This window comes from Aedes aegypti, chromosome 2, assembly GCF_002204515.2.
Source record: "Aedes aegypti strain LVP_AGWG chromosome 2, AaegL5.0 Primary Assembly, whole genome shotgun sequence".
NCBI classification, from domain to species: Eukaryota; Metazoa; Arthropoda; class Insecta; order Diptera; family Culicidae; genus Aedes; species Aedes aegypti.
In genome coordinates, this window is record NC_035108.1 from 7,202,394 (window position 1) to 7,215,150 (window position 12,757).

The 12,757-nt window shown below is 36.3% G+C and overlaps 1 protein-coding gene across 2 annotated transcripts in view; it reads left to right on the top strand.

Annotated features, from left to right (window-relative positions):
* Positions 1–12,757, top strand: part of LOC5579875 — a 448,850-nt gene that overhangs the window by 370,866 nt on the left and 65,227 nt on the right. For both annotated transcript variants that reach the window (XM_021839841.1, XM_021839840.1), the window contains one exon: positions 1,715–1,837. In XM_021839841.1, the coding sequence (XP_021695533.1) occupies positions 1,715–1,837 (123 nt within the window). The remainder of the gene's footprint in view (positions 1–1,714; positions 1,838–12,757) is intronic.

A 12,757-nucleotide genomic window follows, 5' to 3' on the forward strand; every position in this document is an offset into this window, starting at 1 on the left:
AGAAAAATAACATACAGATCGGTTGAGTTGTCTCCATGAAATCTAATGCCTACAAAGTGATGTTTTAAGATCTTCTTAAGCTCTCATTTTCTCATCAAGTTTTATTTAAAAAGCAAATAAATAAACATGAGAAAAATGCTACTGCCTGAGATATTTACGTAGATTATGACTACGCCTCAGATTCCTCAAGGATTTCAGAATATCTTCGAAACTAGATGACCAATTATCAATATAACACAGACTCTAGAATTGTAAGAGTTTCTTGAGAAATTTTGCAAATATGGTGCACAAATATTGAAAAACAAAAATGCTATCGCGATTTGAATTTGCTGTAAAAGATGTAATGGTCAATGGACGGGTTAACAGCAATTTTCTTCGTTTATGAATTTTGTTACATGGTGTTTACGAAAGTTGGTCGTGAACTGTGGACAATAATTTGATAAAAAAAATTGAGAAACGGGCTTTATCCTGAGATCAACAATGGGACTTATTCTTTTTCTTTGTATTACGTCCCAACAGGAACAGACCCTGCTTCTCAGCTTAGTGTTCAATGAACACTTCCACAGTTGTGAACTGAGAGCCTTCTTTACCAAAGTTGTCATTACGAACTCTTACGAAACGATCCTGGACCGACCGGGAATCGAACTCGGACACCTTCAGCATAACTTTGCTTTGTTGCCACTACGCTTAGGAAGGTCCTCAAATTTAACTTATTATCGATAATATCTGCATGAATAGAAGAAAAAGAAAACTGTGAAGAAAAAGAATGATAACTTGGGATGCATGATCAAACAGTTACATTTCCCCATATCTTCAGTACGTTAAAAGCACGTATGACTAATACAGCCCAAACTGTCAATTCAGTTATCTCTCGTGACACATCTACCGTTATTCCTAGGTGTTGCAAACCCTAACTCCTAGGACACCGGAAGAAATCGCCAACCCGGAAAGACGACGAAAGGAGGGTGGGATTGCTTTCAAGATTCCATCACTGCCAGAAGGAATCAGGGCGCAGTCAGTTTCGTGTCGCAAAATGACACATCAAGGCGAAGATGATGGTGGGGCCTGGTAGAGATACCTAAGAACACAATTGACGTCCCGCTGTGTGGTCTTCGGGAGGGCAGAAGAAGGCAGGATAAACTACTAGCAATAACATTACCAGCAGGACGTCTTATCCTCGCTCGGTGTCATTGTGATGAAGTTTCACTATTCCCGCTCAAGGAAGAAAAACGCGGCAAATCCCTGAAAGATAGTTGTAAATCATCCGTTTCAGAATGGTCGGTTCTTTTGCAGGGCGTTGGGAAAAAGTTAAGTAGAGGGAAGGACGGCCCTTGCGGTTGATGCACTCCCCAACGGCATTCGGGGATGATATATACTTTCGTTGTCGTCGTCTCCAAAGTCGATGTACAAAGTGACAAAGTGATGTTGCTCGAAGCATTATCCAACCTGGAGTCAAGTTGTCATGAGATAACGAACGGAGGAATGAGAATGAATTTGCTTTTTGTTTTCCTGTTTGCCAATTTCTTTCTGATGGTTCTGATTGTACTATCGCGAATTGGAAGAAAAGGTGGTTGCTTTCTTGTGATTTTACGTTGACGAGTGCTCTACAAGGTGTTATGAATTATTTGATTGATTATTTTCGATACAAGCAGAACATTGAGTAGTTTGACCATTGAGTATTTCAAATTATCTATTTTTTACATTTTAATTTCAGACATCAATGAATGCACCGAATACGGAGAAGACGTTTGCGAGTATGGATGTTCCAACACGATCGGATCGTTTATATGCAAATGCCCAAAAGGACTGCGGATTACAGACAATAATAAGTGCATGGGTAAGTTCTCGAATGATGAATCGTGGTAGATTTTCTTTAGATGCTAATGTTTAAGGTGTGATTCTATGAAATGTTACAAATCAATATTTTCCCATATGCGAGGCAACTTTTCATGTTTTTAGGAAAAATGTTAAAGATGTTCAAAGAATCGCTGAACACAATCCTTAGCAGATATTTTTGCGAAAACCTGTAATTCTTCCATCCAGACTACATGACAATCCAGACTTCAGACTTTTTGAGAGAGTAGGGTCTAACTTTTTTGTTTGAATAACGTAACTAACAATAATTCAAAATTATTATAAAAGTCAACATCAGCTACGTTGGAACAATTTGATTTTATATAGGTTCTACAAAAGAACTTATCTACTGTACGTTCTTCCAACCACTTTTGATTGCACCATATGCTACCCGACCGTGTGTAATTTGCAATCACGAGTAAAACAGAAAACCATTTCTTCGTTTATTGCACAATGGCATCTATTGGCACAATGGCTCCCACCGCAAATTGGCAGCATCTCATGAGCTGGTCGTCTTTACGTGGCCAACGAAGCAAGGCATCTTCCCAATTGCCAAGCAGGTCCCTCAACGGGGGCAAGCAATAGAGTAAGGTGGGGCAAAAGTTCAACCCAAATATTATCTTGAGAAAGACTTGAAATTTGTCTTTTCCAAAACAAGATTTTATAGTCAAATTTAGTGAAATATGCCTGCTCGTGCTGAAAAAGTAATCGAAACTCAAAAACTGCTATTATTTTAGTGTATTACAATTCAACTAAGCAGAGCTATGCTGAAGATGTCTGGGTTCAATTACCGGTTTGTTCAGGAAACTAAGTGTATATTTTTATGCAACAATCACTGGTGTATTGTATTTACTTCTTAAAAATAGTCGCATTTTACGTTTCAATCGTCTTTGAAAATTGATTTTGATATGGCTTTAACTAGGAATGGATTGATATACGTTTAGCCAAATCGTAGGCAATATGCTTAAATTTCACTAAAAGATATTTATTTGTTTCCAAATATTAAAGTTTCTTTGAATACATTGATAATTCCGCTAAAGTTAAACTTTCTCCCCACCGTACTTTATTCATACATACGAGCTCAGGCCAGGATTTGCGGACGACCAGAATGAGAGCTTTCGGTTACAGGTTCAGGCTGCTATGGGGTGGCTTTATCTTCCAAACCATTTACCGTCGTCGTCGTTTGTTCTGTTGGCGCACATCTGAGCAATGACTATCAGTTGTTACATTGCCTTCCGAAAACCGATGCAAACTGACTTGAAAACTAGCTTAAATCGAGATTATGGCATTTGCATGTTTTAATTACTGTTGACCAGTGGCTTTCCGATGCACGAAGCACCAAGCTACTGTCCGAAACAGTCTCATCTCCAGAAGCTCAAAGTCATCACCTCTAGCTTGATGTGGTCGAGTGAGTTCTAAACTCGGTAAACAAATTGAATTTTGAAGTGGTTTTAAATTATTTTGAGTTGCAGATCTATGGCAGGCAGAATTGAATTGAGGTTTGTCTGAGGGATGTTTTGAATTATATTAACATTTTCAATCTCAGCTATATATTCCACCTCACTGCTCGAAACCGATGAAGAAACCCAGCTCGGTGTATAATTCATATTGATGGAGCTTTTCTCTGAATCTTAGTCGTAGCTCGATGCTAGTTGGTTGGCATATTTGAATATGCCTGTGCAGGAATTAAATTTCGATAAAGCCTCCTATATCAACAAGAGCTTCCGGATGATCCCTACGAATATTGACTATGTTTTTCAAAAGCCTGAATGATACAACCTCATTGTTGCCACAATTTTAATATCCATTCCAGCTCTTAATTCCATTGACATTGGACAGTGAATTCCGACTATGTAATTAGAAGCATAGAGTAAGGTAGGGCAAAAGTTCTACTACGATAAGACAATCAAAGATTCTAGAAAAATTATAGTAGTTGAAAACAAATCAATTCCAAGCAGGGGACCTTCATCATATTGATTACAATTTTTCTGAACAAAGTTATTTCAGAATACATATTCATTCTAAGATATAACAGTTTTGAAATTTGCTTTCAAAAACGCACATTCACCCAACTGGTGGAGCAAAAGTTGGCACTGTCAGCACTAAATAAGTCTGTAAGTCGCAGAGAAAAGACGTTTATCTGCCACAAGGTAAGCAAAATATTAGAATTACACGAAATTAACTCGTCTTTATAATGATATTTAGATTTTTTCTTTTCATTTTAAAAATTAAAGTTAAGTGTTTTTTAACATATGTTTCAGTTAAACCACCAACAGTGAAAGTGTAGTACTCTATTTAGATTTAACTAATATGGTTAGATGATTTTATACTAGTATCAATATAGACATGATAGTTTTACCTGTGTTACAAATATTATTGAGTGGTGTCAGGTCTTTGGGCTGAAATACTTTGGGCCGAAAAACGTTGAACGGAAGTTTGTTAGGCCGAAACTTTAAGAACCTCATTGGAACCAACATTTTTTTCTTTTTTGTGTCATATGCTGTTCTTTCTTCTTTTAGCTCATATGGCCTATTTACTCTTTCGTCCCAACGTACTTCGGTCTAACGAACTTCAACCTAACATACTTCGACTTTAAGTGCTTCGGCCTGATGTACCAGCAGCTTATTTAGTTTATTCTTTTCGATATTCGTATAAATCCCCAACATCTTTGTTCTAGTTTAAATATACTTACCGAAATGGCTGAAAATCTGACAGAATTTAACTTTCAGTATACTGCCGTGAATCGTAAGTCAGTCCCATCTGTTAGAAGTAGGCATTAAGAAAATAGACTGAGAAGTTTCCAAACTTTCCAAACTTAGGGGGGTCTGTAGCCTTGAGGTTACGCTTTCGCTTCATAAGCGGAAGGTCATGGGTTCGATTCCCAGCCCCTCCACAAAAAACCCGTCCAGCCACCAGAAGACGCCTCACGGAGGAGCATGCTTCCTCCGTCAGTATCAGATGGTGACTGAGACAAACTGACCCTCTTCGCAGGCAGCTAGCCTCACTAACAGCAGAGCTCTCTCCTACCTGCTCGGTGTGAGAGTAAAAGAGTAGGAGAGAGTAAAACTAGATGTAAATATAGATAAGTTGAAAATAGATCTGTATCGGTAAAGAAGCTACAAGATCAACTGTGTCCGGCACAGTAGTGGCGACGAGCGCAGAGTGCCTTGGATAAAAAAAAAATATGATTTAAAAAAAAAAAAGTTTCCAAACTTTCCATAAGAATTTTCAAAAAAAAAAAATCCAGGAGATTGAAACATGGTTCAATCTCAATGAAACTTTCACAACTTGCTTATCACTCCGATATCTTTCCGAGAAAAATATAAAGATGACCAAAACACAGTTCATTATGGAGTTTCACGTTGCAAAATTCTGTAATGGGAATGTCATGCGATTACATTCCATTATGGGACAATTTGACTTGATGGTTATTACTATTATTGGGTCAAAAGTTCGTCAACTGAGGCAAAAGACATTGATATCCTTGTGGAATTGTTTAAAACTTTGAACTAGCTACTAAGAGATGTTTGCATAAAAATGCACATTTAATCTGAATCTCAATATTGTCCCAAAACTTTCATTAGGAATTGTTCGATGGATTGAACCAGTTATTTTGCTAGACTTTGCACTAGGAAAACTCCGATGATTTCACCCAGGAAATTTTTGATAGGAAAACAATTGCTCAGAGATTTCATGCGGGAATCCCACCTGACATTTACGCCTGGAATTTCAAAAAGATTGCACAAGACCAGGGACTTCACCAGAACTAGTTTCAGGGAATTCTTCAGAAATAGTCAATTATGGATTCCACCAGAAATTCGCGATTTCTTTCTACGATATTTTCGCTACGGATTCTACCAGGAATTCCTCCAGAGATTAAAATGAAAATTCTTCTAGGGAATCCTTCAAGAAATCCACCAGTAATTCCTCAAAGGATTCCACCAGTATTTCCTACAGAACAACCTGGAATTTCTCCAGATATTTTTACTAGGAATTTCAACAAGAATTTTCTTTAGGAATTGAATCAAGATTTATTCCAGAGATTTCATCAGGGATTCCATAAGAGGTTCCAAAAGGGATTCCACCTGAAGTATTTCCAGGGATTCTCTCTGGGATTCGACCAGGAATGTCTTGAGGTCCGAAGTTCCTCCATGGATTCCATCAGGAATTCCTTTCCAGGAAAGAACCTATTTCTCCAATAATTTTACCCAGGAATTCCGAAAAGTATTCCACTAGGACTTTGTTCAAAGAATTTTCTTGCAAAATTCCACCAACGATTCCACCTTGAATTTCTCTAGCGGTTCCTTTCACATTTATTCTAGAATTATAACTGAATTTTTTCCATATTTTTTGCTTTGAATAATCTTAAGGGTTTCAGCTGAAAATCCTCCAATGATTCCACCAGCAATTTTTCTAGGGATTCCACTAGGAATTCCTTCAGACATTCTAGCTGTATTTTTCAGGAATTTCATCAAGGTTTTTTCCAATTATCATATCAGGAATTTTCCTAAAATTCCACCAAGAATTGCATCAGGGATTGAGAATTTTTTCGGTGGTTTCAACAGCAAGTTTTCTCAGTATTCCACCAGAATTTCCACAACAAATGGAATTTCTTCAGGAATTCCTTGTAGAATTCCCAGAAAACATCTTGGTCGGATCCCAGTCGGAAATCTTGATGAAATCTCCTTAAGAATTCCGGAGAAAATCCCTAGAGAAAATAATTTAGACTAGGTATGGTTGAATCGCTAAAAGATTACACCGCTTAAAAAATGTTGTAAATTTAAATTTATTTTCATGCACATATTTGGAGCATCAAAATAAACCTAAATCAAACCAATCCATTATTTTTTAAACCTATGAAGTAATTCGTGGAGGAATTAAAAAAAAATACTAGAGGGATCTCTGAAAGAGATATTTGTGAAATTTATGGTAAAATTGCTGATAGAATATTTTGAAAAATTTCTGGAGGAATTCCTGTAGAAATGGGTGGAGCATTTCCTGGTGTCATCCCTTGAAATGTTTCTGATGAAATCCTTGTCAGAATTCCTGATGTAATCTCTTTAATTCAAGTGTAGTTTTTGGAGAAAACACAGATAAAATCATGAGATAATTGCTGGTCGAATCATTGGGATAATTCTGTTCCTGGTCATTTGGCCAAATGCCGTTTGACCGGAATTGAGAATAATAGTGAACTTCAGTTAGCATACATTTGTAATCAATTTCAAAGCTGAATTCCAAAGAACAATTTATTCTTGAAGAAGGATACATCATCATTGATACACAGCTCTTTAGTGTTAGTTCAAGGAACGATCAAGAAGAGTATTCTAAATGTAAGCAATTATTCAGTTCTCTGCTAGCAGTAATAGGTGCTGACATAGGTTTTGGCATTGCGTCTGTAATCAGCTTTTGGCAGTTAGTAAAGTGGTTTACGACTTATTTTTCTTTCTGTAGCATAGATTTGCTTCAATCCTTCTGATAGTACTTAGTAAATTAATTAATTTCTAGCCACCACTAGTTTGGCTTCTTCTTTTCACAACGGAGAAACAGTTAGCTTCTTTCTTCTTCGTAGGTGTTCACCGAGTCGATCTGTCTAATTTTTTAATAAGATTCTATGAACGTATAATAAGCCTTAGTTCCATTAACTATGAAAAATACTAAAATATGAAAGAACAGCCTATTTCTTTGACTTGGCACATGATATACGAATGCGAAAATGGCAATTTTGGCAAAGAAAGCTCTCAGTTAATAGCTGTGGAAGTGCTCATAAGAACACTAAGCTGAGAAGCAGGCTCTATCACAGTGGGGACGTTAAGTCAAGAAGCAGAAGGGAAAATTCTGTACAAATATCTTTGGGGAAGTTCCTTAAGAAAGATCTTGGAAGAATCTCTAGAAGTATACCTGATGGAATACTTGGCAAATCTTTAAAAGTAATTTTCACTATTTGCCTGTAATATCCCTGGAGGAATTTTTGAAAGAATTCATGGGGGAATGTTTTAAATAATCCCTGGAGAAATGGTGGCAGAAATCCTAGACAAACCCATGATGTTTTTTTTTGAACTCCTGAATGAATCCTTGGAAGCATCCCTCGAAGAATCCCTAAGGAGACTGTTGGACGAATCTCTATTAAAAAGCTTCAAACAAAATGGTGGAGTTATTAAAGATGGAGTATCTGGAGAAATTCCTGCAGATATTCCCATTCCTGCAGAAACCCATGGAAAATTTTATGGATCATTCTTGGTCACTAAAGAAATTTCAGGTGAAAACTCTCAAGGGATTCCTGATGGAGTACTAGGAGGAATCCCCGAAAAAAGTCTGACACCCATTTCTTGTTTAATTCCTGGAGAAATTCCTGAAGGAAACGCTGGAAAACTCCTGGTGGAATTACTTATGGAATCTCTGGATGAACCCCGTATAAAATCTTTGTATGATTTTTTAAAGACATACCTGCAGGAAGTCCTGGATGAATAACTGGGAGAATCCTGCAAGAACTCCTGAATAAATTTTGGAAGGAATCCCTATAATTCCTCAAAAAACTTCAATGATAATAGTGGAGGAATTCCTCGGAAAAATGTCCGAAGAAATATCGTATAAAATACCGAGATAAACACTTGGGAGAATTTCTAGAAAATATGTTTGAGAATACCTCAATTAATGAGTGAATTTCTAGAAAAAAAAAATCCTAGTTTAATCTGTGTTACTGCGGGAATTTCTTAAAAATATTTTGAGGAATCCCTGAAGATTTTTTCGGGAATCCCTGATGAAACTTAAAGTACACTTTTGATTGGAATTCATATAGAATTATCTGTAGAAATTATTGCAGGAAATCTTGGAAGCACCTCTAAAAGTATCTCTGGTGAAATCCCTAGAGGAAACGTTGTTGAAATATCGTTGGAGAATTTCGGAAAGAAATTGCAGGTATACCCCTGGTGGAACTTAATGAAAAATTTCAAATTTTCGAAAAATTTATTGATGTAATCTAGAAAAATTTGAAGTAGAATTGATGGAGGAATTGAATTTTGATTTGGGGCCGTCCATAAATGACGTAACGTTTTTTCACTGATTTGTTACACCCCCCCCCCCTCTCGTAGCATTTCGTCACAAAAGCTGATACTCCCCCTTGGAAAATACGTAGCATGTAAAGCACCCCCCTCCTATCATTTTTTTACTCGTTTTCCTTAGCGATTGGGTTAAAAAAAATAGATTTCAGAAGTTTGACAGACAGTAGCCCTCAAAAGTATTTTGGAAAACAGTTTTAAATTAACTTATTTCCTGATTAAGTTACATAATTTTGGTTTTCAGTTTTGTATAGGCTAAATTGTACTACCACCGGATGTTCCAGAGGGAACCTGTAATTAGGGACAATTGAAATTGAACTCCAATACATATCGTGCGACGGTTAATCTGTGCATTCAGATCGACTTTTTTGTCGAACAGTGTTATAAGAAGCTTTAAAAAATCGGTTGGATTGCATTTATCAAGGATATTTTAGGATTCTTTCAATCTTTTCAAATAAATTTTTTGAAGTTCAATAATCATTTTATAACCCAAGTTTATAAGTCAAACAAAAATATAATTGTTTGTCATTTTTTCAGCGCTTTTTTACCGACTTAATTAAAAATGTTACGTCCACTAGCTAGGACCCCTCCCTCCCCATCGTCACACATCGTCACAAATTCATGAATCCCCCTCCCTAAAAAGCTACGTCATTTATGGACGATCCCTTTGTGAAAAAATACCGAACCCCGGGATACCTTATATAAAAAAAGACTGCATCAGACATTTTTAGACATCTCCGAAAGGCTTGTACAAACTCCTGTGTTATCCAACGATACGATTTGCATCAGACCACACCAACCTTCCAGCTACACATCCGTCCTTGGACCTAAAACTCGCATTGGCTCACATAACTGCGGCAGACAGAAACAGAACAGTAAGGCATTTAAATATGCAAATTGCAATTTCAAACAGCCTAAATTCTATAAACATTCATAACAAGTTGAAATCAAATTCGCACAAGTTTGTCGTCTGTCATCTTCGGCAGTCTGTCACCTTGCCTAGGATCCTCTGTGCTGCATCCCTCCAAATCCCTCCAACCGTTGTCATCATAATCACTTTCATCCTTTTCCACTCGATTCGAAGGACTTCCCATTTTGAGGCAGGGAGCAGGAGAAACTGAGTCGAACAATGAGTTCCATATCTAGAAGGAAGCTTTTGCTCGCAATACATTTTTGCATCCAATCTACTACAATCCATATCCTCCGAGGACCTTCTAGAGATATGGCACATAAGAGTATCCTGTTCTGTTGCGTAATACTTTTGGTTCGACGAAATTTGAATGAATAGAAGAAGAAAAAAGTAGACAGTGCCCCTAGGCTTTCCAAAGAAAGCGAGATGTAACAAACTTGCATGTCGTTCGTTTGCTCGTTTGAAAGCGGATATTGGAATGATCTTTTTTATACCGAATTCAATACTGTGTAGACTCTTGATCAGTGATACGGTCTGGCTGATGTGTAATAGTGTCATCATTTTCTGAGAAAAAAAAAATATCTTGTGAAATTATTCTAATACTTTTTGGAATGCAGAGCCCCAGACGAAAATGGGTATGTATCGTTGCTCTTGAATGGGTTTCTAAAATTTACTGCCCAATGGATTGTGGGAAACTGTTTCGCTATTTTGTTTAGAACTGGTAGCCATTGCTGATAGCAGCAGAAAAGTAATATCGTGCCAACGGGGTTGCTCGTTTTTGAAACAGAAGGAAGAGTGTTGCGCCGACAGCGGCATTGGAGTTAATACTTTGATTACTTTCTTAGTATTGCAATGTTTTTGGGAAAATTTGTCGGTGTTACACTCATTTTCATCTTTCTCTCGTGAAACAAATTATTAGTATTGATTGCTTGTTCAAATTCCCCAAACAGCTTCACATTATGATGAACAAACCAATATAAATATATGGCCGTACCAAAAACAAATGTTTGTACTTTTTTTTCACCAAAACCTTATTTTTACATGAAACGTCGAGATATAATGTTACTTGTTTTGCATGGGTTTTTGAAATTTTGAACTGAAAACTTTTCTTTGCACGGTACGCATCCTCCGTTGTTTTCAATCGGGTGTATTTGGCATAAAGTTATGTTTACATTCTCTGGGTAATATCAGTTATGGTTCTTCCATCGAGTTCAACTAATTTGGATCACTTGTAGCTTGAAACATCTTAAATCAGAGGCACGTTGCAAATATTTTCTACACACTGAAGCTAAGAAAAATTGTTTGTTAATTGATTGGAAATTGGAAGTTACTATAGTGGGGAGCAAAAGCATGAAATGACATTTTGGTCGGTTTCGATTTGAGTTAAGGTAATTCAACTGTCCAATACTTCTAACGATTTTTAGGTGGTTTTTCCATTCAACAGAAAAAATAACAGAATTCTTAGAAGACTGGCATGTTTTTTGTATAGAATGAAAAATTGCTGAATAAACTTCAACGTAGATTTTTTCTAAACTAGGTTTTGTCACTAACAACCTTTTGCTTTTAACTCCCTTATTTTCATGCCGGTCGTTACAACAAGACTAAAACAGCTTTACGTCTTTACAGGGCTGGAAGCGACTGAGAGCCTTAAAATAGACAATCGAAAACCTCTTGCCAGAAAAAAAAGACCTAAAAAGAAACCAAAAAAAGGCCGAAAACAGACCAAACATTAATCAAGAAAACAAAACGAAACCTTAGGATCCAGGAGATAAGAGTTTGATTCTTCATAGCATCAGAGCAGACATTTCTCTAAGGTCTAAAACTTTTATTTGAGAATTCCTCGTGACATTACGACTAGTATTACTGTATGTGATTTCATCAGAAACTTATTCAGATATTACTCCGGAAAATCCTGAAAGAGTTCATTTAGTAATTATTTCCCAAGAAACTTCTCCGCGAATTTTCCCAGGTAATTTCTTCTGGATTTTTTTAAACCTCAAGAATTCAACATGGATTTTCTTAAAGAGAACCACAGAAATGGAATTTCTCCAAAGATTATTTCAGAAATCATCTGAATTTCTCCAAGAATTCTTTAAGAATTGGTTCATAAAAGTTCTAACTCCATCGATTTCCTTTTGCATCCTACAAGAATCAAAACGTATTCTAAAATTCAATCAATAACTTCTCCAGAAATATCTAGGAATTTCCTTTAGAATTGTCTTGCTGGATTTATGTAAGATTTCAACTAGGGATTTGCTGCAATTGCTCCCAAGATTCCTTCTAAGATTTCTACAAAAATTCCTCAAGTAATTCTTTGAGATTTTTGTGTTTTTTTTTTCTAAAGAAAATCCTAGAGTAACCTCTGATAAAACTTGGGTAAGTTTTAAAGTCACCTTTAATAAACAAGTATCTCTGAATTAACTCCTTGGATTCTTGGGGAAGTTTTAGAAGATTTTCCAGATAATTTGCAAAGATAATCGAAAAAAATCAGTCGAATCTTGGATTTTCTAAAGAAATTTCTAGATGAACATTGGACAAAATGCTTGTAGAAATTAGTGTGAAAACTTTATTAAGCTTTTGAAAATTGCATGGAATTTTTTAGGATTCTTTTAAAGAAATGTTTGAATAAACTGCAGGGGTAAAACTTGGATGAAATGCTGGAAAAATTATAAAAAAGAGATTTGTTTGAAGAACCCCTCAAGAAATTTTAGATTTCTGAGAGGAAATGGGAATAATTCCAGAAGGAATTCACATTCTTGCAGGGTTTCGTAAAAAAAGAATCGTAAGTTATTCCTTTTAAACACTCTAGGATAAGCATTTGTGGATTTCCTCCGAAGAAATTCTGTAACCATCTTTGGAAGATCTCCTAGAGTAACAACGGTTGTAGAATTAGTGAAAAAATATCTGGAGGAAACTCTAGGATAGTTTTGGATAGAAA